This window comes from Bombina bombina, chromosome 5 (assembly GCF_027579735.1).
Source record: "Bombina bombina isolate aBomBom1 chromosome 5, aBomBom1.pri, whole genome shotgun sequence".
Lineage (NCBI taxonomy): Eukaryota > Metazoa > Chordata > Amphibia > Anura > Bombinatoridae > Bombina > Bombina bombina.
The window spans coordinates 53,929,913-53,957,188 of NC_069503.1; the positions used below are offsets into that span (position 1 = coordinate 53,929,913).

General features: G+C 38.6%; 1 protein-coding gene across 1 annotated transcript in view; it reads left to right on the forward strand.

Annotated features, from left to right (window-relative positions):
* LOC128661301 (uncharacterized) overlaps positions 1-27,276 on the forward strand; it is a 324,509-nt gene that overhangs the window by 26,549 nt on the left and 270,684 nt on the right. The window contains exons 2-3 of the mRNA XM_053715572.1: positions 11,953-12,068; positions 12,902-14,239. Coding sequence (XP_053571547.1) covers positions 12,050-12,068; positions 12,902-14,239 — 1,357 coding nt within the window. The 5' untranslated portion in view covers positions 11,953-12,049. The remainder of the gene's footprint in view (positions 1-11,952; positions 12,069-12,901; positions 14,240-27,276) is intronic.

The following is a 27,276-nucleotide window of genomic DNA, read 5'->3' on the forward strand; positions in this document are numbered from 1 at the left end:
ATGCTTTTCACAGAGTAGAACTTTCCTGTAGTATATCAGTCTGATCCCGCCTATTTACGGTCAGTCCAGAGCCGAAATACCAGGCAATTCCTCTCTGAACAAGGAACACAGCAACCCCAGACAATCGTTTAGGCCTTCATTGGGCCTCGTCAGTGAGGTGTAGCAGTATTCCTCTAAGCACACTGAGCAAGGAGTCCACATCTGGTTTCCCCTTTTTCCCATAGGGAGACTAAATACACACAGAGAGAAATGCACTCACAGGAACGAACAACCAGCTCAATACCATTGTTAGCCTGTTCTATGGCGATTTACCACCTGGGTGCAACTTCTTTTAGCCCAGCAATGCTTTTCACAGAGTAGAACTTTCCTGTAGTATATCAGTCTGATCCCGCCTATTGACGGTCAGTCCAGAGCCGAAATACCAGGCAATTCCTCTCTGAACAAGGAACACAGCAACCCCAGACAATCGTTTCGGCCTTCATTGGGCCTCGTCAGTGAGGTGTAGCAGTATTCCTCTAAGCACACTGAGCAAGGAGTCCACGTCTGGTTGCCCCTTTTCCCCGTAGGGAGACTAAATACATATAATATAAGAATAGTATAGCAAAGCCAAGCAAGGTTGATTAACCCTTAGATTCTAATATGCTGCAAATAAGTAGAGTAATTCCAAGACAAGTGACTGTATATGCTTCAAAAGCTAGTATAGTCTCATTAATATTGAAGGAAAGTTCCACAGTCACTTAAAAAGTCCAGGTCGACTTAGGCTCCAAACAACACAGGTCAGTTCAGAGTCGCCAATAAAGTATTGGAAAAATAGGATGAATACTTAGCTTATCACCGCTCAAACACTGGAAGCCAATCCACATTTACAAGGTGTTCCATCCACTGAACCAGGCAGTAGGTAAAGTCAGTCAATGTAGTCAACATCCACCGACACGTTCCGTCAGGCATGCAAACCCCTGTGTCGTCAGGAAATGTCCACAGACCGCTGTTCACACTGTTTCCTCGTGGTGATCGATGTGCTCTGACGTCAGAGCGTAAGCGCTCAGTTAGCGCACAATGATGTGGTACGTAAGGGAATGAAGTCCTCCAGGCTACAGTGATGAGCGGGCAAGGGCCGAGTCCTCAGCCAACCAATGAGCGAAATCCCAATCGCTATATGTATAGCGGCTCGACATCCAAAGGAGGAAAAACTTGGACTCATGCTGAGGTGCATGTGCGCATGGGCGAAACGCGTCAGGTGTATTCTAGGTTACTCACCTTGTCATGAGCAACATTGCTGAATAAACCTTTGCATCAAGTTTTTGAGTCCTGAGTCCCACTTTTTCCTCCTTTGGATGTCAAGCCTGACAGATATCAGTGTTCAAATATAACTATCGCTAATTTTGAAAAAGAAAATTGTTTGGAAATAGCAAAGTGCTACTTGTATTTATTACCCTATAACTTGCAAAAAAAAATCAAAGAACATGTAAACATTTGGTATTTCGAAACTCAGGACAAAATTTAGAAACTATTTAGCATGGGTGTTTTTTGGTGGTTGTAGATGTGCAACAGATTTTGGGGGTCAAAATTACAAAAAGTGTGTTTTTCCATTTATTTTTTTCCCATTATATTTTATATATTTTTTTATAGTAAATTATAAGATATTATGAAGATAATATCTTTAGAAAGTCCATTTAATGGCAAGAAAAACTGTATATAATATGTGTGGGTACAGTAAATGAGTAAGAGGAAAATTACAGCTAAACACAAACACCGCAGAAATATCAAAATAGCCTTGGTCCCAATTGGTCAGAAAATGGAAAAGTGCTCTGGTCACTAAGGGTTAATACAGGAAGAGTCCACAGCTGCATTCATTACTTGTGGGAAATACAGAACCTGGCCACCAGGAGGAGGCAAAGAAACCCCAGCCAAAGGCTTAAATACCTCCCCCACTTCCCTCATCCCCCAGGCATTCTTTGCCTTTCGTCACAGGAGGTTGGCAGGGAAGTGTCGGAAGATTTCGGAGAGTTCCTTAGGAAGGGTATCTACCCTTAGAGATGAGACTGAGACTGGAGTTTTTAAGTAGTCTTGTCAGCCTCTCAGTGAGAGCATTGATGAAAGTTTAGAGTCTGGAGATTTAGGAAGAGTCTTTCTGCGAAACTATTCAGACTCCTATTAACAGCTCCTTAAGTAATCAGCGTTGACGAGTTTCGCTGCCTGCTTTCTTCACTCAAGTCCATGTCAGAAGCGCTGCTACAATCTGTCAAACTTGAAGGACCGTGTCTCTGTTCCACCGCATAGATTCCGGTAAGATCGTTTTAATTTTTTTACACACATGTTAACGATAGAAGACAGGGTCTCAGTGGGACTCCATTATCTTTATGGAATCAAGGGTTAATATCTCCTGAGGGGGATTATTGAACAGTGGGGTTTTGAATCGTATTTTGTGATTTTGATTGCTTATTTGTAAGAACGTCTGGACTCATAGGCGGATATGGAACGTACAGGTTAGCTTTCATTTTGAGAGCTGTGCAGTTCTTTGAGCTGGAACGCTTTTCCTTAGCAGGGGCGGTCCTGCATGAACTCCATGTGACCGGGAGTGGCTATATTTTTTCCCGCTTCCGATTTCTGACCGGGTGTCTGCGGAGAGGAGCATTTTCTCTACCTGTCTGGGTCACAGGAGGTGGTGAGTGCCCCAGCAATTGGGGGTATGAGGTGCCATTTGTTGTTGTTTTCTCTATCTATAATTTAATTTAGACAAGTTATGGAGGATTCTAATATTTTAGAAGGGAATCTCTGTGATACAGAATTTGATACCTGCGTATATTGTGAGGGTAATCCATCCCTCTCAATTATGTTTTTCCCTCTCAATTATGTTCCGTATGCCACAATAGGGTGTTCTCAGCAACCAATGTTGAGATGTTAGAGACCACTGAGCCATCTGCCTCTGAGGATTCTTCATCCAGTGAGGTTTGTTACCTAAATTCTCCTGTTCCTACATATGCAGTTTTCCCGAGTTCTGGTCCTCCTTCGCCTGTAAGTTGTTTCCACCAGAGGTTACTAAGCAGTTCGGCAAGGCCATCTTTTCAGCCTTAGCGATGTTACCTCTTCCTGCTCCATGCAAGCGAAGGGTTAATCCAGGCTCTCCTGCCTAAGGACCGTTTTGTAGAATGACGATTGTGTCCGATCAGTCCTCTGGGGATGCGGTTCCCTCTGAGGCTTCAGAGGTAGACCCTCCTGGGTCGGAGTCTACCAACTTGATTCTTCCGACTGCGGAGGGCTTAGCGGTCATATTTAGATTGGCACATCTGCGTTTACTTCTGAGAGAGTTTTTGGCGATGTTAAAAGGTTCCTAGTACTGATCTGTCAGTTGAATCTCAGTCCTCTGAATCAGATAACGATCTTGTCTAGACAAGTGGAATCCTATTCCTTATCATCTTGATTTTCTCTTTGTTTTATTGTTTATTTAGAATCCCAGTTCCGAGCTCTATGGGGGGTTTGTGTTGTGTGACAGGCTGGACCAGTTTTTGTTTGCACACTCTTTTCAGTTTTGCTCGCTTGCCTATTTCATTTTTACCTTTTTCTATTCTGTTTCAGATAGTTTTCTGTTTTTAAAGCTCTGGGTTGATATAGAAACTCTTCTTAGAAAGACATTTCATTAAAGGGGATTTTCCGGTGGAATATTGGGGTCATGGTTCCCCAGATAATTTTTTAAAACAATTTTAAGCTTCAGAGCTTTTATCTTTAATTTGATTATTCTCAGATTTTCTAACATTTCTGGAACCTATGAATTTTCTGTTTAGCCATTGAGTGCTCTGGCAGATTCGTCGTATCCTAGGTGACAGACAGGACCTGTTGTGGGTACTATTTAAGTCTGCTCCTTCCTTCTACAAAGGAGGAGTTTTTTGTGTTTCTAGCTTTCTGGCCCAGGCACAACAGGTTCATTTATCCTAGAGAACAGGCTGGACCTGTTTTAGGTATTTTCTTGGATGGGCACTTGATTCTGGATCATATGGATCTAGGGGTTCTAGAGGCCAGAGCTAGGCTTCTTTTTGGGCAGTCTCCCTTCTCTTGGTTTGCAGAGAGAGGGAATTTTTCGGGTGACTTTGGAGTCATTGTCCCGTTATCTATCGCACTGTGGGAATATTTTCTTTCCACTGTTGGAACATGGTCCAATAAGGAAGGGACTTCCCGTCCTAATTGGGTTCTATGATTTTTAAGCAGAACTTATTAGTTCTCCTTTTTGCCGGAGAATGTAAGGTTCTCTCTTCCCTTTGTTCAGGAATAAGGATGTCTTTCCTGTTTCATCATTTTGAGCAAATCCAGTTCTTAGGAACCGTATCTTCCAGTACACCTTGTTCTTTTTGGGATCTGGGATCTAAGGTGGCAGTATCCTACTTCCAGATGTTGGTTGTCTTTTTGATCCCCAGAGTGGGATCTAGACTTGAGTTTTTCTGGTGTGGTCACCAGGGAGGATCTTGGATGCTGTTTTATCTTACGGACAGAAATTTCATTCCTGGGATCTTGCAAATTTCCTCATCGGGTTTCTGTCCTCTAGTCCCCCTTCTGGCCTTCGTTTGCACTGGGGTGGAGCGTGATATCACCATGGCCCTTGTTACAAGGAACTGCTGGGTAAGGGTCCTTTTACGTCATAGAATCTCTTTCCTCTGAGGCAGATTGCGAGAGGTCACTTGGTCTTAGCCAGGAGAGGGGTTTTCTGACAGGTTACAGTCCGCGAGTAATTGGTCTCTCGTCATCTATCATAGGTGTGATGATCCACCATTTGTCGGGAGGAGCTAGTTAGTTCTGGCTCTCTATCGGATTTTAAGGGTTTCTTCTTTATGTTCCTCCAGGATAATCTGGAGAAGGGCCTTCCTAGCTAATTCTGGCTCGAGCAGACCTCTTTGGGACAGCTAGCTGTCATACCCTGAGGTTTTCCTTATCTGCCTAGCATGCGGAAGGTTGCAGTTTGAATCCGGCTGCAATCCTTGCTCCTTGAATGGGGGCTCACAAGCAGTTTTTGATTCCTGTTTGTTCTTCTGTTTCAAAGGTTCATTGATCTTTCAGGTGTTTAGTTATTTTGATCCGTCTGCAGTTTACCCTTTGTTTTTAGGTGGTTGCATTGGGTTACTTTTGTTCCCATGCAGGTGGTCATTGAATTCTTTCTTCAATGATCCATTCCGCCTGTAGATTATTTTCTACATGTCATAGTTCCTGTGTTGCAATCTTGCAATACGTACTTCTTAAAGGAGTCTCCTTTTTTATTAAGGCTGTGTTACGAGATTTGTTAGGGTTTTCTCCCTAAGATTCTTATTTTATATGTCTTTTTCCTTTCTAAATGGGAAGGAGTTTTTTTTTCCCCTATCAGGGAATCAGGCCTTGCTGTTCCTTTGAGATTATGAAAGCTTAGTCGCCTTCTTTATTTAGTGGAGGGGTGTTTTTTTTTGTTTTGTTTTTTTTTCTTGACCTAAGGGTCAGCCTCCTCAGAGGTTATGGCTCAGTTTGAGAGCAGTGACATAATCTTGGGTCTCTGGCATGAGACCTCTATAGTTCTGATTGTTGGGCAGCTATCTGGTCCTCCTAACATTCTTTTTTTTTTTTTTTTTTTTAATAATTTTTATTGAGGGTTAAAGAAACATAGTCATACAGGTACTGTTAAAAAAGGGTTGTACTGCCGTTACACTTCATGACAGTAAAGCAATACACAGATGAATGGTTACAGTTAATGCAGGGGAGTGTGGAATTCAATAATAAAAAATAACTGTCTAAGCAGGACCTTCATTATGCAACAAAAGATAAACTTTAACCCACATTTTTTTTTTTTTTTGTTTATCTCCTTGAAGCTGAGGAAGCCACTTTTGGGCCTCCAACGTAGCTAGTAGAAAGGATAATAGGAGAATTGCAAACATGTAAGGCCACTTTTGGACCTTCATAAACCATTTTAACTATAGGTATAACAAATATATATGAACATAACTTTGTATAGCATAAATATACCCAGCAGTGCAATGTAGCAGTTGAAAGTAGTCAGACCACTTTTCCATTACCAAGTTTTGTGCATGGAGGAGTTTGGAGCAAAAAACTATACTAAACTCAGTAACTGCTTTCTGATTAAAGGAAAGGTTAAACCCATGAAGTAATATATACAGGGACCTTTTCTGTCTCCCTTAACCGGGAAATATGTAGTATCATGAGAGAGAGAATGTACTTCACATAAAATTACAAGTTATAGAGCCAAAAAAACAAAAAACAAACCTATTATATAGGAACTCTATAGGGGATATACAAGCTTTAGGCAAGGGGTTATTCCAAGGAATTATTTGAGCTATCACTTACAGAGAAAATAATGAACAGCTATTCTATATACTTGTATTAACCATTAATTGACTATACTAAAGACTGTCAATAGCTCAAAGAAAACAGATATAAATCTTCCTAAGGTTTTTGCTATTTTGAAATAAACTTGAAAAATCAATTAGTCAGTGCGCAACCATTATACACCTTATATCCAGGAGTGTGCACAGTCCAGGTAAACTAAGGTTATGCACTGATCTGAGGACTTCCCTGAAATAAAACATTAGAATATAGTAACAACCCTGTTTGAAGCTGTCCCAATACAAATAAAATTAGGGTATGCAGAGCATATATGGAACAATTTAGATGCATATTACCCTACACCAACACGGACCACTTTAAAGTCTGTTCCCCTACATATATCCAGCACGGGTGACAGTCTTGCAAGTGTATTTGTTGCGTTCCACAGGGCTGACATATTATTCCCCTCACAAATTACGTGCTGAAGGAAAAGATTTTGGGGAACGTCTTTGTGGTTTCTTACCCCCTCCACAGATGTTAGTGGTTTGTGGCTTTCGAGTATGGATCGCATTCTTTCCCAAAAGACCTGTACCAGCGGGAACAGGCTGGCGCCACAACACATCTTCTCTATCCAACAGCAAGATCGAGATGGCTGTGTAAGCTTGAGAGCAGCTATGACCCAGGTAATCGCCATGTCTTGTGTTACGAGTGGGGAATGGAGAGACAGCTAACTTCCACTGTGTAAGTCGGCTAGGTGAGGACCATTGATATGCTTCGGGTGAAGCCAGGCATCTTTCCTGGACTGTCGGACAGCGTTTGGTCTGTGGGGATAGTCATGGACTGGGTCGTCTCGCTGCTCACAATCTCAGACCCCGCCAGGGACCCTCGCAGTATCGCATCGGCAGAGTTAAGCAATTGGCCCTCACCCTTGTCGGTTAGTACTAAAGATGAGCCTACCTTCACGTGGTCAAATATGTTAGGTGCAGGCTCCATTGTGATCCCGCCTTGGGGTATGACTCGTTCTGGGTCTGGCTCCTTTTCATATGCTGGGATTCCTAGGGGAATAGGAACATCGCTTTGTTGCGCTGTCATTGGCAAAGAGCTGTTATGGCGTTCCTTTATTGACTCGGTCAATCTCACTGTTTGATCTATGTGTTTAAGGCTTACAGCTTGGAGTAAGTTGCATAGCTCCAGTTCTAAACTTTTATAGTGGTTTTCTATAAGCTGTGTAACTTTGATCTCCCACTTGTCCAAGGCCTCCATGTTCAGAGATTTCAGGCGGCACAGCAGAGCAAGTATTCTTTTATAGACTTAATGGCTCCTTTGTTTGCTTAAAAAAGGTGGTCTCACTTGTGGTAGTTGTAACTGCAAGCTATCCTATTTCAGGATATCGTAACCCCGGAGTTCAGGGGGGGGGGGGTAATGTTGCGGCAGCCCCAGTCCTACGTTCCAGATCCTTTGCAGAAACTTCTTCTGTATCTTGCTTGTTGCGCAGTTGCAGAAGTTTGTGAAAATGGCTTCCAATCTGGAGAAGAAGTTTGTCACGTAGCTAACTCAACAAACATAGGCATAAACTCTGTCTAAGTTTCCACTCTTAGAGTACAGCTGTTAACAGTAAAAGATATCTGCTTCTGAGTAGAAAGTATCGAAATTTACTATTAAAAATCTCATATAAATAATGTCTGGCTCAGAGAGCTTCATTGAGACACGTCTTGCCGCATTGAGCGTAGGCTCCGCGCCCTCATTGTTTTTCTTTTTGACTTCTGTTGAAGCAGCATTTGGGAGAATGGGTTGTTGCAGGCTGTGGTGCCCTCAGATTTGGGCCTCTTATTTCCCTCCCGTTAGCATTCAGTGTCCTCTGTAACTTGGGTATAATTTCCCACAAGTAATGAATGCATCTTTGGACTCTCCCTGTATTAAGAAGGAAAACATAAATTATACTTACCAGATAATTTCCTTTCCTTCTGTACAGGGAGAGTCCACAGCTCCTGCCTGTGTTCTCCAATGGGCAGCCCTAAATTTAATTTGTTTTTCTTCTGGCACCTTTTTCATCCTAATATTTCTCCTACTGTTCCTTGTTCCCTCGGCAGAATGACTGGGGGATGAGGAAAGTGGGGGAGATATTTAAGCATTTGGCTGGGGTGTCTTTGCCTCCTCCTGGTGGCCAGGTTCTGTATTTCCCACAAGTAATGAATGCAGCTGTGGACTCTCCCTGTACAGATGGAAAGGAAATTATCTGGTAAGCATAATTTATGTTTTAATTTGTTTTCTATATTTTTTAATAATGTGTTAATGAATTTAATGTTCAGTTCTTTCATTTATAGAAGCTATTTTAATAAATAATGATTTATAACATTCTGTAAAATGAATGTTTGTAGCAGAACCAAACCATATTTTCAAGCTTGAGGAGATTTGTCCAATAATACATTTTGTGGGGGATGTTCCTGATATTCATTGAGCAACAGATTTATAAGTATCAGCCAACCAGAATCCTGTATTTCCCTAAAAGTTTATAATTAGAGCCGAGATTAACAATTTGTCATTTAATCTCTTGATGACATAGCTGGTCTTTCTATGGGGGTGTTTTTTTAATAGTGCGGTCTCGCAGCCAGCTGTGAAACTGCGCTATTTTAGCAAGAGTGTAGGAGGGTCTAATAGTGCAGCAAGACTCGCTCTATTACAGACAGACAATCCCTTAACAGGGCACGTCACAGTCGTTAAGGGTTTAAAATGATTTTGAAGCTGCTATTTGCTCCAGTAATAAATATCACTCAGCTTATGGCCCTGTTGTATCAGTCTCATCACATTTACTGATCTAATTATAAATATCTTGTGATCTGCATATTATTTTATTTCTAATGAGGTTATTTTATAATACATTTCTTATTTCTATTAGCTGCACCTGTTTATCATCAGAACATTTATCCCACTGATCTGGGACTGATTCTTGTTGTTAGTAAAGACCTTAGTAAGTGTATTCTGCACCTTCAGCTGCTGCTGTTTGTCACATGATCACAGACTTAAAGGGACAGTGTCCTGTACATTTGGTTTCCAATTTACTTCTATTATGAAATTTGCTTCATTCTTCTGGTATCCTTTATTGAAGCAGCAGCGATGCACTACTGGGAGCTAGCTGATCATATCAGGTGAGGCAATGACAAGAGGTTTGTATGTGCTGCCACTAATCAGCAGCGAGCGCACTATAGTTCATTGTAAGCTTTGTCACAAAGGTCTCCAATGGAACAAATCAGATTTAATAATAGAAGTAAATAGAAAGTTTATTAAATTTAAATCATGAAAGTTTAATTGTGACTTTGCTGTTCCTTGTAATGTGTTTCTAATGACTTTTTATAACAGTGTATAAAAGAGTATAAAATGTATCGGAGATTTCACCTTTAGGTTTATTTTTATATAAAATAGCTGTTTCAGATTTATTTCCATCATCAAATTTTATACAATGTTTATAAAATACAGGTTATGTGGCGCCAGCTGCTACTTAGCACGTGCACGAGTTTACATTATATACAGATATGAGTCTGTTATTGGCTGATCGCTGTCACATGATACAGGTGCAGAACAAATTTTACACAATGTTTATAAAATACAGGTTATGTGGCGCCAGCCGCTACTTAGCATGTGCACGAGTTTATATTATATACAGATATGAGTCTGTTATTGGCTGATCACTGTCACATGATACAGGTTATGTGGCGCCAGCCGCTACTTAGCATGTGCACGAGTTTATATTATATACAGATATGAGTCTGTTATTGGCTGATCACTGTCACATGATACAGGTTATGTGGCGCCAGCTGCTACTTAGCATGTGCACGAGTTTATATTATATACAGATATGAGTCTGTTATTGGCTGATCACTGTCACATGATACAGGTTATGTGACACCAGCTGCTACTTAGCATGTGCAAGAGTTTATATTATATACAGATATGAGTCTGTTATTGGCTGATCGCTGTCACATGATACAGGTGCAGAACAAAATGTCAGAAATAAATCTACTGCTCTTTAGAAATTCATAGTAAGTTTTATTACATTGTATTGTTAGTATGCATCTGTTGATTTTGTTATATACTTCATGAACATTTTAAATGGACTGAGCTTGCTGAGAGATCATATTTTATTATGTTATCAATCTATGTAAACACAAAGGCTTCCTTTTTCTTATCTCTGCGCTAGATAACAATTAATTGAACATTTTACTGCCCATCTCTCTCAACCCCCTTGCAGAGTGATTTAAGACAACTCACTACTGACCAAGAGACGTTAAAGGACTGGGGGAAGAGCACATGTCAAATAAAAAATGTGGAGTCTCTTAAGCATTGTACAAATTGGTCACAAGGAGGGGTACCTATCCGGTACAGAAAGACTACAGATACAGTGTGTAGCTTCATGCGGTCTGTAACAACGGACTATCACACGCATAGTATCTGTGTATGTTTGTACCTGTTACCCTTAGTGATCTACAAGAACTTTAGCTTTTGTTATTAATAAATTGTTCATTTGCTTTAAGCATTTGTCTGTATCCAGTCTGCCTGGGGTCTGCACAATAGAGCTGGTTATCTTGAGCTGTTGAAGCTCTAACTAATGTGAGTATTCTGGGTCTGCCTTCCATCTGGAGAGTGAAGATTACACAGTATTATGCTATGATGTGTTTCTTTCTCTTCCTTCTGAGGAACATCGTATGGACTATTTGTACTTGTGCTATTGTCTCCATTAAAGACTCTTTTCACGTTGGATATATTACTACATATTGGTCGGTATTATTATCACTATTTGTATTTGTGCTACTGCCTCCATTAAAGACTCTTTTCACGTTGGATATATTACTACATATTGGTCGGTACTACATATTGGTCTGTATTATTATCACTATTTGTATGTGTGGTATTGTCTCCATTAAAGACTCTTCATGTTGGATATATTACTACATATTGGTCAGTACTACATATTGGTCTGTATTATTATCACTATTTGTATTTGTGGTACTGTCTCCATTAAAGACTCTTTTCACGTTGGATATATATCTACATATTGGTCGGTACTACATATTGGTCTGTATTATTATCACTATTTGTATTTGTGGTATTGTCTCCATTAAAGACTCTTTTCACGTTGGAGATATTACTACATATTGGTCGGTACTACATATTGGTCTGTATTATTACCACTATTTGTGTGTGGATTTTGTTACACATTTTATTTTTAGTAAATACAAAATGTCTGACAGTGAGGATCTGTAGAAAGTACAATATCAATACTGTAGTATTAGATTTAAATTACATATAAACAACTCTTATTTAACATTTGTGTAACTGCTGCTCTTTGATATAAATAATGGGAAAAAATGATTATAATATATATGTAAAGCTGTAGTATGTCCCACTTATAAATAGATTGTTTGCTCCTGAGCTTATATTGTAAAGCTCTGGAAAGATTAATATTTAAGGTGCAACTGTAACACCCACAGAGCTAACTGTACTAAATGCTTGTGCTGAATCAATAGCACTTATGTAATAACCTAAACAGCTGATCTGGATCACATGAATTGTTATGTGTGCCTTTAATTATACCATACGTACAGTTAATCAGAACCATTATTTATTATTATCTGTCTAAACCATTTAATATACTTTTTACAGACACGGCCAGAGCACTGAGAGATATCAGGTATTGATGTAACTGGAGTGAATAAGGGAACCTTCTTCCTGAGCACAGACATTGGAGCCTGTTATCAGCATGAACTCATATGTGTTAGGTGAGTAAAATAGATATTATGCTGACTTTAATTACTGGGAAAATAGAATAGATCCCTCATTAAACAAATATAAACTATTATATTTATATCTGCATCTTATAATTACATTTGTGTCAACACCGGCTCTCAGATCACCTGCAACTCTACCTTCCCCTGCCCTGACCTCGCTCATGGAACTCCCATAACTACACTTACGCCTACCTTGTTCCCATATGTGAGACACCCACAACTCCCCCAGTGTTCCCCACCCAAGAATCACCACTGATTTGTGAGCTTAATTTAACAGTGAATATTATTAAAACTAATAAAGTTTTTGGCTGATTTTATAAAAATCAAACAACCACAGCTAAAAAGTATCATAAGATCACTGCTCCTTAGCTTTTCAAAACATCTCACACTAATTATTAGTTTATAATGATTACGACATCATATTCTCACCCCACTGGTTGAGCATGAGCCGGGCACGGCTGTATGTGCAGTCGCTTGTGCAATGTTAAATGAGGATGTGGATGCCTCCTCTCTTGCCCAGAATATAGATTTACTTGTTCCCTGGCTGACATTATCCACCTGCACCTTGTTTAATTGGGGCCCTATAACTTTTTTTTTTATTCAGTATTTAGTGGTTTAGTTTATTATAATGTAGACATATTTACTTTATTTGTCTTTTGTTGTTTTAATTTGTGTTTTACAGGTTAATCAATTAATTTAAAAATGAACACAAAAGAGAAGCCATTTTATTAACTGTAAACAAATAATGATTCTTGTATTAAGAAGGATTCCATTATAAAGAATAAACTTTCTTTAATTTCTTTATTCCTTTTCTTTTTATGTAGACAATCACTTGAATAGTTCATACCCATCCTTCACTACAGAAAGCATCAGAATGATACCACAAACTCCAAAAGTCTCAGACACTAATGACTGTTCACAAACATTGGAGAAATCACAGCAGATATTTAAAGAAGATGGTGAATTGGCAGGAACTGGGAAGCAATCATTATGTACAGAGAGTAATTTAGTCATCAAACAAGAGGACAACATTTATGCCTTATCTAGTGAAATGATTATCCCAGAGGATAAACCACACACATTTACTGAGTTTTCAAAACATTTCAAAGAAGGGGACAGTCTTAAGTCTACCCAAATGATTCAAACAAATGAGAAACCTTTCAAATCTACAGAATGTGAGAAAAGCTTCTCATGTAATTTGCATCTCCTTGAACACCACACAGTTCACACAGTTGTGAAACCTCACACGTGTACAGAATGTGGGAGATGTTTCACATATAAAGGAAGCCTTATGTTTCACAAAAAGACCCACACAGGGGAGAAATCTTTCACATGTAATGAGTGTGGGAGATGTTTCACATCCAAGGTAAATCTCATATCTCATGAAATGACCCACACAGGGGAGAAACCTTTCACGTGTACAGAGTGTGGAAAAAGTTTTACACAAAAGAGTAATCTGAAAACTCATGAAAAGAGACACACAGGAGAAAAGCCTTTCATGTGTACAGAGTGTGGGAAATGTTTTATACTAAAAACTAATCTGAAAATTCATGAAAGGAGTCACACAGGAGAAAATGGTTTCATATGTACAGAGTGTGGAAAAAGTTTTACACAAATGGATCATCTGAAACGTCATAAAAGGATTCACACAGGAGAAAAACCTTTCACATGTACAGAGTGTGGAAAAGGATTTGCACATATAAGTCCTCTGAAACGTCATAAAATGATTCACACAGGAGAAAAACCTTTCACATGTACAGAGTGTGGAAAAGGATTTACAAGCAAGACTAATCTGAAAATTCATGAAAGGAGTCACACAGGAGAAAAGCCTTTCACATGTACAGAGTGTGGAAAAAGTTTTACACGAATAGATAATATGAAAGCTCATGAAAGGAGTCACACAGGAGAAAAGCCTTTTACATGTAAAGAGTGTGGATCATGCTTTACAGGAAAGAGTAGTCTGAAAACTCATGAAAGGATTCACACAGGAGAAAAGCCTTTCAAATGTACAGAGTGTATAAAAAGTTTTACACAAATAAATCATCTGAAAAATCATGAAAGGAGTCACACAGGAGAAAAGCCTTTCAAATGTACAGAGTGTGGAAAATGTTTTTCAGTAAAGAGTTCTCTGAAAACTCATGAAAGGATTCACAGAGGAGAAAGTTGACAAAGGTATCCCGTGCCAGTCAGGTATCACAAAAACACCAAATATTTACACATAAAATAAACTTTATATGCACTGTGTGGAAAACTTTTAAAAATTATCCTGAAGAGGATAAACTCTCTAAATAGAAGCATCAAAAAGGATCCTATTGTAAATAATACTTTCTAATCCCAGTTATAAAAGCCCCAGATTGGAAGTGCTCTCCTGCTGTTTTTTTGTTCCTCTATATATGTGCACCTCAGTTTCTCTCATATCAATGGGATAGAATCCAAACACCACACAGGAATATACAGATCTGTCCTCATACTGACCAGTTTACACAACCATTCACCACCAAAGCACCCCCAGTGTTCTTTATTAATATGCCAGTGTTAGGATTTGTACGTTTGTTTTACATAGGGGAGAAAATAATTAATTTACAGAATAAAGGAGTCTTTATATGAATAGAGTGTTAGAGAATTATATAAACAAGAACATCAGTCTCAAATGATTGACATCTGGGAGATATATTTAATGTGCACATCATGTGGATAAACCTTTTCTTATAGCAATAGATGCTTAGCATTGTACATGTTATATACCAGAGGAATTACTGAGGGGAAACTGATTTTATTTAATGAGACACAATGGGCTAGATTACAAGTGGAGTGCTTGTGGTAGCAATTAGCGCTTATAAAATAAACAAGAGATCAGATCTATGGTTAATTTTATAAATGTCCACCAAATGTCCCTAAATTTAAGTGTTAGTTTCCATTAAAGAAAAAAAAAACAAAAAAAAAACTGCACTTAGCAGTTTTTGGGGGCTAAAGTCGGCAACAGTGAGGCGTTAAAAAAAAAAAAAATGGCACTGAAAGTGTCTTTACATTGTGGTCTATGGGAACTGTGTGTTCTCTTTAAATATATGTATATATATGCTTATGTACATATATATTATTTGTTATCAGTATATACACATATTAACACACACTATATATATATATATATATATATATATATATATATATATATAATACAAAACACATAAAGTCCAGTACTCGCTCACAAGCTCTCAGCTAGGATTAAAAAGCAAAACTGGAAGAGTTAGTTACCGCATTTGGCCAAATGGGACAAGCTCAGGCACCACGTCAAGGTCTCTTCCAAGTGCCTGAGCTTGTCCTATCTGGCCAAATGTGGTAACTAACTCTTCCAGTTTTGCTTTTTAATCCTAGATGAGATCTTGTGAGTGAGTACTGGACTTTGAGTGTTGTATTGTCTGTTTTTGTAATTTAGATAGGAAGCTTGAATCTTATCTAAGGAAAGCTTATTTATGTTCAGGTCATCTTCTTAGGCCTGCTATTTCTTTGGCTGATGTTGCAGCTGCTTCCACTTTTTGGTTGGAAACTTTAGCGCAACAAGTATCAGATCATAATGTGTATAGCATTGTTAAATTAATTCAACATGCTAATAATTTCATTTGTGATGCCATTTTTGATATCATCAGAATTGATGTTAGATATATGTCTTTAGCTATTTTAGCTAGAAGAGCTTTATGGCTTAAATCTTGGAATGCTGATATGACTTCTAAATCGACATTGCTATCTCTTTCTTTCCAAGGTAATAAATTATTTGGTTCTCAGTTGGATTCTATAATTTCAACTGTCACTGGGGGAAAGGGAGCTTTTTTGCCTCAGGATAAAAAATCTAAGGGTAAATTTAAAGCTTCTAACCGTTTTCGTTCCTTTCGACAAAATAAGGAACAGAAATCTAATCCTTCCCCTAAGGAATCTGTCTCCAATTGGAAGCCTTCCTCAATCTGGAATAAATCCAAGCCATTTAAGAGATCTAAACCAGCCCCCAAGTCCGCATGAAGGTGCGGCCCTCATTCCAGCTCAGCTGGTAGGGGGCAGATTAATATTTTCAAGGATGTTTGGATAAATTTAGTCCAAAATCATTGGATTCAGAACATTGTCTCTCAGGGGTACAGAATAGGTTTCAGAGTAAGACCGCCTGTGAGAAGTTTCTTTCTCTCATGCATTCCAGTGAACCCAGAAAAAGCACAGGCTTTCCTGAAGTGTGTTTCAGACCTGGAGTTATCTGGGGTAATTGTGCTAGTTCCTTTTCAGGAACAGGGTCTGGGGTTTTATTCAAATATGTTCATTGTCCCAAAGAAAGAAAATTCATTCAGACCAGTTCTGGATCTAAAAGTCTTGAATCGTTATGTAAGCATACCAACATTCAAAATGGTGACTAAGGACTATTCTGCCTTTTGTTCAGCAAGGGCATTATATGTCCACAATAGACTTACAGGATGCATATCTTCATATTCCAATTCATCCAGATCACTATCAGTTCCTGAGATTCTCTTTTCTAGACAAGCATTACCAATTTGTTGCTCTTCCTTTTGGCCTAGCGACAGCTCCAAGGATCTTTTCAAAGGTTCTTGGTGCCCTACTCTCTGTAATCAGAGGTTGGGTATTGCGGTGTTTCCTTATTTGGACGATATATTGGTACTTGCTCAGTCTTTACGTTCTGCAGAATCTCACACAAATCAACTAGTGTTGTTTCTTCAAAAACATGGTTGGAGGATAAATTTACCAAAAAGTTCTTTGATTCATCAGACAAGGGTAACCTTTTTAGGTTTCCAGATAGATTCAGTATCCATGACTTTGCCTCTAACAGACAAGAGACGTCTGAAATTGGTTGCAGCCTGTCGGAACCTTCAATCTCAGTCATTCCCTTCAGTATCTATGTGCATGGAGGTTTTAGGTCTCATGACTGCAGCATTGGACGCAATCCCCTTTGCTCGTTTTAACATGAGACCTCTTCAGCTTTGTATGCTGAACCAATGGTGCAGGGATTATACAAGGATATCACAATTAATATCCTTAAATCCCAATGTTCGACTATCTCTGACTTGGTGGTTAGATCACCATTGTATAGTTCAAGGGGCCTCTTTTGTTCATCCAATCTGGACTGTGATCACAACAGATGCAAGTCTTTCAGGTTGGGGAGTGGTCTTGGGATCTCTGACAGCACAAGGGGTTTGGAAATCTCAAGAGGCGAGATTACCAATCAATATTTTGGAACTCCGTGTGATTTTCAGAGCTCTTCAGTTTTGGCCTCTATTGAAGAGAGCCGTTTGTTTTCAGACAGACAATGTCACAACTGTGGCGTATGCCAATCATCAGGGTGGGATTCACAGTCCTCAGGCTATGAAAGAAGTATCCCGGATACTTGTTTGGGCAGAATCCAGCTACTGTCTAATTTCTGCGGTCCATATCCCAGGTATAGACAATTGGGAAGCGGATTATATCAGTCGTCAAACTTTACATCCGGGAGAGTGGTCTCTTCACCCAGATGTTTTTTTCAAATTTCAAGATGTGGGGGCTTCCAGAAATAGATCTGATGGCATCTCATCTAAACAAGAAACTTTCCAGGTACCTGTCCAGGTCCAGGGATCCTCAGGCGGAAGCAGTAGATGCATTGACACTTACCTGGAGTTATCAACCTGCCAATATTTTTCCGCCTCTAGTCCTTCTTCCAAAAGTGATTTCCAAGATCATCATGGAGCAATCGTTTGTGCTGCTGGTGGCTCCAGCATGGGCTCACAGGTTTTGGTATGCGGATCTTGTTCGGTTGTCCAGTTGCCAACCTTGGCCACTTCCACTAAGGCCAGACCTTCTATCTTAAGGTCCGTTTTTCCATCAGGATCTCAAATCATTAAATTTGAAGGTATGGAAATTGAACGCTTAGTGCTTAGTCATAGAGGTTTCTCTGACTCAGTCATTAATACTATGTTGCAAGCTCGTAAATCTGTTTCTAGAAAGATTTATTATCATGTTTGGAAGACTTACATTTCATGGTGTTCTTTTCATAAATTCTCTTGGCATTCTTTTAGAATTCCTAGAATTTTACAGTTTCTTCAGGATGGTTTGGATAAGGGTTTGTCTGCAAGTTCCTTGAAAGGACAAATCTCTGCTCTTTCTGTTTTATTCCACAGAAAAATTGCTAAACTCCCTGATATTCATTGTTTTGTACAGGCTTTAGTTCGTATCAAGCATGTCATTAAATCAATCTCTCCTCCTTGGAGTCTTAATTTTACAGACTCCTCCGTTTGAGCCTATGCATTCTTTGAACATTAAATTGCTTTCTTGGAAAGTATTGTTTCCTTTGGCCATCTCTTCTGCTAGAAGAGTTTCTGAATTATATGCTCTTTCTTGTGAGTCTTCTTTTCTGATTTTTCATCAGGATAAGGCAGTTTTGCAGACTTCATTTAAATTCTTACCTAAAGTTGTGAATTCCAACAACATTAGTAGGGAAATTGTTGTCCCTTCTTTGTGTCCCCACCCTAAGAATTCTTTGGAAAAATCTTTACATTCTTTGGATGTGGTAAGAGCTTTGAAATATTATGTTGAAGCTACTAAAGATTTCAGAAAGACTTCTAGTCTATTTGTTATCTTTTCTGGTTCTAGGAAAGGTTAGAAGGCTTCTGCCATTTCTTTGGCATCTTGGTTAAAGCTTTTGATTCATCACGCTTATTTGGAGTCGGGTAAATCCCCGCCTCAAAGGATTACAGCTCATTCTACTAGGTCAGTTTCCACTTCCTGGGCTTTTAAGAATGAAGCTTCATTTGATCAGATTTGCAAAGCAGCAACTTGGTCTTCTTTGCATACATTTACTAAATTCTACCATTTTGATGTTTTTTCTTCTTCAGAGCAGTTTTTGGTAGAAAAGTTCTTAAGGCAGCTGTTTCAGTTTGATTCTTCTGCTTATAATTTCAGTTTTTTTCTTTTTCATTATAAGATTAAAATTTATGATTTGGGTTGTGGATTCATTTTTTCAGCGGATTTGGCTGTCTTTATTTTTTATCCCTCCCTCTCTAGTGACTTCCGTGGAGTTCCACATCTTGGGTATTGCTATCCCATACGTCACTAGCTCATGGACTCTTGCCAATTACATGTAAGAAAACATAATTTATGTAAGAATTTACCTGATAAATTCCTTTCTTTCATATTGGCAAGAGGCCCACCCTTTTTATGGTGGTTATGATTTTTTCTATAAAGCACAATTATTCCAATTCCTTTTTTGATGCTTTTTTTACTCCTTTCTTTATCACCTGGTAGGATTGTATATCCCATACGTCACTGGCTCATGGACTTTTGCCAATATGAAAGAAATGAATTTATCAGGTAAATTCTTACATAAATTATGTTTTTGCGCTCCATTTATAATCAGGCCCTATATCAGTAACCGGTACATTTGGGATCATATGTAAAGCAACAAGTCCTCCAATAATAAAAGGCCTTTATTAATATTTCAACATGGGTCAACAAATTACTACAACGTTTCAGGCCTAGCTCCTGATGCATGAGGAAGGGCTGAACTAGGCCTGAAATGTTGCAGGTATTTGTTGACCCATGTTGAAATATTAATAAAGGTCTTTTATTATTGGAAGTGCTGGAGGACTTGTTGCTTTACATATGATTTGAGACTCAGTCTCCTCCGGGCACTCCGCTTAACAAGTGCTGTTCCTATCTTTTGATTGTTTACATTTGTGATCATAATCAGTTTAACCCCTTAAGGACCAAGGACGTACGCCACACATCCTCAAAAAAAATACAGTTAATGACCGAGGACGTGTGGCGTACGTCCTTGGTCTGGAAAGCAGCTGGAAGCGATCCTGCACGCTTCCAGCTGCTTTCCGGTTATTGCAGTGATGCCTCGATATCGAGGCATCCTGCAATAACCCCCCTTGGCCATCCGATGCAGAGAGAGCCACTCTGTGGCCCTCCCTGCACCGGACATCGGTGGCCGGTAACGTTGGTGGGTGGGAGCAAGTCTGGGAGGCGGGTGGGCGGCCATCGATGTGCCGAATGGAGTGGGGGGGGGCGGGAGCGCGCATGCGAGCGCGCGCGTGCACGGGGCGGGAGCGGGAGGGAACCGCTGCACTACAGAAAAATAAACTGGGAAAAGTTAAAAAAAAAATGTTTTAAAAGTTGTAAATAAACAGCTAAGGGACCTGGAAGGGGTGGGGGGTTGATCTTGGGGGGGGGGGAAGCTACACTACAGAAAAGGGCATTTTTTTTAATAAAAAGGCACATTTTTTTACTAAACTGGGTACTGGCAGACAGCTGCCAGTACCCAAGATGGCGCCCATTAAGGCAGAGGGGGAGGGTTAGAGAGCTGTTTGGTGGGGGATCAGTGAGGCTGGGAGCTAAGGGGGATCCTACACAGCAGCATATGTAAATATGCTAAAAAACACACACACAAAAAAAGCCCAAATATAGCTTTTATTTTAGTACTGGCAGAGTTTCTGCCAGTACTTAAGATGGCGGGGACAATTGTGGGGTGGGGGAGGGAAGAGAGCTGTTTGGGAGGGATCAGGGGGTCTCATGTTTCAGGTGGGAGGCTGAGCTCTACACTAAAGCTAAAATTAACCCTGCAAGCTCCCTACAAGCTACATAATTAACCCCTTCACTGCTAGCCATAATACACGTGTGAAATGCAGCGGCATTTGGCGGCCTTCTAATTACCAAAAAGCAACGCCAAAGCCATATATGTCTGCTATTTCTGAACAAAGGGGATCCCAGAGAAGAATTTACAACCATTTGTGCCATAATTGCATAAGCTGTTTGTAAATAATTTCAGTGAGAAACCTAAAATTGTGAAAAATTTAACGTTTTTTTTTAATTTGATCGCATTTGGCGGTGAAATGGTGGCATGAAATATACCAAAATGTGCCTAGATCAATACTTGGGGTTTTCTACTACACTACACTAAAGCTAAAATTATCCCTAAAAGCTCCCTACATGCTCCATAATTAACCCCTTCACTGCTGGGCATAATACACGTGTAGTGCGCAGTGGCATTTAGCAGCCTTCTAATTACTAAAATGCAACGCCAAAGCCATATATGTCTGCTATTTCTGAACAAAGGGGATCCCAGAGAAGCATTTACAACCATTTAAGCCATAATTACACAAGCTGTTTGTAAATAATTTCAGTGAGAAACCAAAAGTTTGTGAAAAAATTAGTAAAAAAGTGAACGATTTTTTGTATTTAATCGCATTTGGCGGTGAAATGGTGGCATGAAATATACCAAAATTGGCCTAGATGAATACTTTGGGATGTCTACTAAAAATAAATATATACATGTCAATGGATATTCAGAGATTCCTGAAAGATATTAGTGTTCTAATGTAACTAGCGCTAATTTTGAAAAATAATGGCTTGGAAATAGCAAAGTGCTACTTGTATTTATGGCCCTATAACTTACAAAAAAAGCAAAGAACATGTCAACATTGGGTATTTCTAAACTCAGGACAAAATTTAGAAACTATTTAGCACGGGTGTTTTTTGGTAGTTATAGATGTGTAACAGATTTTGGGGGTCATAGTTAGAAAAAGTGTGTTTTTTTCAATTTTTTCGTCATATTTTATAAATTTTTTTTATAGTACATTATAATATATGATGAAAATAATGGTATCTTTAGAAAGTCCATTTAATGGCGAGAAAAACGGTATATAATATGTGTGGGTACAGTAAATGAGTAAGAGGAAATTTACAGCTAAACACAAACACTGCAGAAATGTAAAAATAGCCTTGGTCCCAAACGGACAGAAAATGGAAAAGTGCTGTGGTCGATAAGGGGTTAATTTAAATGGCTACTATAACCTACATGTATACTGGGTATGTAATATGTGTGTCATGTGATCATAATCAGTTTAATTTAAATGGCTACTATAACCTACATGTATACTGGGTATGTAATATGTGTGTCATGTGATCATAATCAGTTTAATTTAAATGGCTACTATAACCTACATGTATACTGGGTATGTAATATGTGTGTAATGTGATCATAATCAGTTTAATTTAAATGGCTACTATAACCTACATGTATACTGGGTATGTAATATGTGTGTCATGTTCTGTAACTTGATATTATGTCTGTTAGATGTTTTCATGTTAGTTAGAAGCCACAAGAACTGATAATAGCACATACTGTATATATAAAGGGAACATTATATGTCTGATAAATCCCTTTGTATCAAGAGCACAAGTGTTAGGTATATTTATACCATTGTGTGCATATATCATGTAATGCTGCTGTTTACTATATAATGATATACAATATTTTTTCATGCAAATAAAAATGATTGGAATCCAGAACAGTATTTTGCATTTTTTTGGCCAATTAAAAACACAATATCAGCGTGAACTGTACTAGGTTTTCTATAAGTAATTTCTGTTTGTGGGGCATATAGAAATCTTGATTCAGATTTTCATGAACTAATGCTATTGCTAATTCATGTGGTATGTTAGAGTATAAACTACTGACATCACAAGTAGAACAGATGTATTTGTGATCAGTGTTGTGAATAGTGGATAGTTCTTGTAACGTGTGTGGTGTCTTTAATATATGATGGTAAATTTGATACAAATTTTTGTAATTGAAGATGTACATAGAGAGATAGGGCGCTGGTTAGACAAATAACTCCAACTATTATAGGTCTTCCTGGAGGACGGATACGATCCTTATGGCTCTTTGGGAGGTGGTAATAGTGGGCTACATCAGGATGTTCTATATACATGAAGTTTTTTTCGGATTTGGACAGTATGTTGTTATTGTAACCTACCTGTAATATATTTTTCAAAAGTGTTGAGTAATATGTAGTAGGATCCCTATCTAAAATAATATGTAATGTAATAGTCTTTATTATTAAGAATTCTTTGTGCTTCACATATGTAGTCTTAAAAATTCTGTATTACTATTCCACCTCCCTTGTCTGCATCTCGTATCACTATGTTTTTATTTTGTCTAAGATTTTCTAGTGTGCATGTTTCATTTGGGGACAAGTGGAAGATTGAAGTTGGTTTGTTATTAATCTTTTGAAAATTCTTCCAAGACCAGTTAGGCATAGAAATTTGCTTATATATCAATATATATTGTGTAACTGTTATGTGCTAGTGTTAATAATATATAATGTGTAGCAGTTATGTGCTAGTGTTAATAATATATATTGTGTAGCTGTTATGTGCTAGTGTTAATAATATATATTGTGTAGCTGTTATGTGCTAGTGTTAATAATAATAATAATAATATATACTGTGTAGCTGTTATGTACTAGTGTTAATAATATATATTGTGGGGGGGCGGAGCTAGCTAAGGAGCGAGATGGCCGCAGCTTGATGAAGCTCTGCGGAGACTACACCACTATCAGGGGCTAATCTCTGGGCAAATGCGCAAAAATAAGCTACATTAGGGATCTGGACTACAGGTGTCAAAGCTGATCATAATACTGGATGGATCTAAATACAAATATAAGAGGGATAAACGGAATGGCGCACTAGCTATTAACCGCCATCTTGAAAACTGCACGGCTTAACAAGTGGCTGACAGAAGGCAAAGGCCAGACAAGATTCTGGGGTCTAGATCGAAAGCTCAACTCTACTTCGGCACGTACTCTTCTGAGCTAGCTAAGACCCTCTATCCAACCGAGAGCATGGATGATATCAAAGAAGCGTTAACCTTGCTGGGGCTCCGTATGGACTATAACTATAATGCCCTGCATCTTCTCTTATCCTTCAATAGGGAGGAATCGCCAGACGTCACAGATTGTGGCCCCGTACACTCACCTTCTCATGTTAAACTGCTGCCAGAGGAAGTTCTGGCACCGCAGCCTTGCTCAGGTGTCGGGGTTGCTGGCAGAATTGATAGAGGAGTGTCTACATCTCTGCAGCGGCCTGATTGCCCTGACCCGGAGATCGCTACTCATTTTCTCCCAAACAGAGGTACTGCGGAGTCTGTTGTCATCCTGTCTGGTCCTGTCCTGAGACGGCTGGTCGGAGTGGGGCCGGATACTACCTTGATCCCAACCTTAGAAATATGTGACATATCGGACACTTCAATGCTGCGCCCGCGACATGGAGGAACTAATTGGAGAGCTTTTCTGAGTTGTTCTGGGAAATCGAAGTCAGTACTATACAGGCCCCCAACTACATTGAGCCATTTGGATTTGTCATATAGTACAGCTAGCCCTCTCACCTATTTATCTTTACATCTATGCACCAACGAATTAAGCTCCTTGCTAAGGGTCCCCTCAGCTCTCCCACAACAATTAACGGACTTGAAATTTGTTTCAATGCCGGACGGAACCTGGTCAGTCCTGATGCGGCCGTTGAGCGGTCTCAGTCTCCAGAGTATCGAGCAGCATGGAAATTGGTCACGGTTAGGCATTGGATAACTTGAAGATTTTCAGCGGTACTGTATGTGTGAATAGTATACGGAGGGTATGATACGCTTTTACCTCTGTCCCTTGACACTCTTATTCACATAACATTTCTGCTACAATTCTATGTATTTATTACTCCCACTCTTACGACAATACCTATTTAATGTTATCTCTGGACTATTCTCTCACTGCACAGGAACAATCCACCACCACCACTGGGAGAGACTTTATACAGTCAAGTTAGACGTTATATGCAGAGGGTGACTGTAACCCATGTACGATTCTACCTATGATGTTATGTGCCACTGTAGGGGGATAAGATAGCTGAAGTCATCTTGATATTTAGGCTACCCATACTTGAATTACCCTAGATCATTTTCTGCCTGATGCTAACAGAAGCAGCACTCCATCCCACAATTATGGAATTGTATAGAGAATACCTAACTAGCTTTGCACACTCTGAGATAGCCCTAACACTATGGTATTGCAATTGTTGTACAATTACATCATAGATATGTATAGAAGCATATTTCTGGGTCAATCTGGAGATGGTGTCATATAGGCATGAAACTAGACTGTAAGGCTATAACATGTTTTGATATAACCTGTAGTTGCATTACCTATCTTAACTTATATAAGTGTATAGTTCAGTGTGACTTTCCTTCCCTATGCCGTGATATTTCCTGTAGTTTGCAAATGTTTTAGCAGGAGTTATATAGCTAGGCACAATTTGTTTATCAGTATGTGTGTGTGTTCTGTTTATTCATTATTATAGCGTGGGAGCTATCTCCATGTATATCTATCACAGTTTAAATTGCCTTCTGTGTAATTGAACTATCTCAATCATACATCTTGCACGTTCAGAGGAGTTTAGTCTTAAGCTCATATATTTATTTTAGTCGCAGATACTATTATCTCTTGACTCATAAGCCTTGACCATGCTTAACTCAGTAATATGTATTGCTTGGCCCCTTCTTGCTTGATAATTTATCCTCTTAAGAAATATACTATACTCAAAAGCCCGCCATGTCATACTCACACATAGTATAAGTTTACAGCTTCATTAGACCCCAGCAGAGGTTATGATAATATAGATATCTCATTAGCTATACCATGTGTTATCTTAATTTTCCTTCAGCTAACTCTCTCTATTTTTAATTATATGTAGTAGTTAGGGCTCAATTAACAATGAGAGGTAGGTGCTGCTTATATTATATATGCTATATGAGACTGCAAAAGCCCCCCCCTGTTAGTATCCCCTTTGGCTATTTCCCTTACATCCACATGCCCTAGTTTTCATTTTTTAGAGATGTTCTCCAGGAGTATACTCAAAAGTCCTGAGATCCTACTCCATTCCATTTCACATCGACCTGTAGTTTATATTTTTAAGACAAATTGTCTAGCTCCGCCCCCCCTTCCCTTCCCCTCTCCCTTCTCCCCCCCATTATGAGCGGCTCTTGCCCGCTGCATCCCACATCCCCCTATATACGCAGGCCTATGGGAGGCCTGATAAATGCCAGTTCCCTTCCTCTCACTATTTCCAGCGTATAGAATACCCCTTATTTGAGAGTAGGGACCACTAGTTACCTGTATTATAAAACCGAGACTTCATTTCTATATGCCCCAGTCACACATGTTTTGATCTCACTGTGTGCATTCTGTATTTAAGGTCATAAAGTCGGTGCTATAATTTACGTTAAATGTTATCTTTCTGTTCTCAACCTAGATATCTTCCATATCATTGACTCCTATTATTATATAAATATTGAAACTCTATTGTCTAGATAATATCTTACCAAATCCTATATTAGCACACCAATGTCTTATGTACCTTTCATATGTGATCTGTAACAGTTATTTTTCTTTTTGTATTTGTCTTGTGCTGGGACACACTCCCTTTTCTGTTACTTTTATCCATTGTCTCAATAAAAAATTATTTAAAAAAAAAAAAAAAATAATAATATATATTGTGTAGCTGTTATGTGCTAGTGTTAATAATATATATTGTGTAGCTGTTATGTGCTAGTGTTAATAATATATATTGTGTAACTGTTATGTGCTAGTGTTAATAATATTTATTGTGTAGCTGCTATATGCTAGTGATAATAATATATATTGTGTAGCTGTTATGTGCTAGTGTTAATAATATTTATTGTGTAGCTGCTATGTGCTAGTGTTAATAATATATATTGTTTAACTGTTATGTGCTAGTGTTAATAATATATATTGTGTAGCTGTTATCTGCTAGTTTTAATAATATATATTCTGTAGCTGTTATGTGCTAGTGTTAATAATATATATTGTGTAGCTGTTATGTGCTAGTGTTAATAATATATATTGTTTAACTGTTATGTGCTAGTGTTAATAATATTTATTGTGTAGCTGCTATGTGCTAGTGTTAATAATATATATTGTGTAACTGTTATGTGCTACTGTTAATAATATATATTGTGTAGCTGTTATGTGCTAGTGTTAATAATATATATTGTCTAGCTGTTATGTGCTAGTGTTATTAATATATATTGTGTAACTGTTATGTGCTAGTGGTAATAATATATATTGTGTAACTGTTATGTGCTAGTGGTAATAATATATATTGCGTAACTGTTATGTGCTATGTGATATATTGTGTAGCTGTTATGTGCTAGTGTTAATAATATATATTGTGTAGCTGTTATGTGCTAGTGTTAATAATATATATTGTGTAGCTGTTATGTGCTGGTGTTAATAATATATATTGTGTAGCTGTTATGTGCTAGTGTTAATAATATATATTGTGTAGCTGTTATGTGCTGGTGTTAATAATATATATTGTGTAGCTG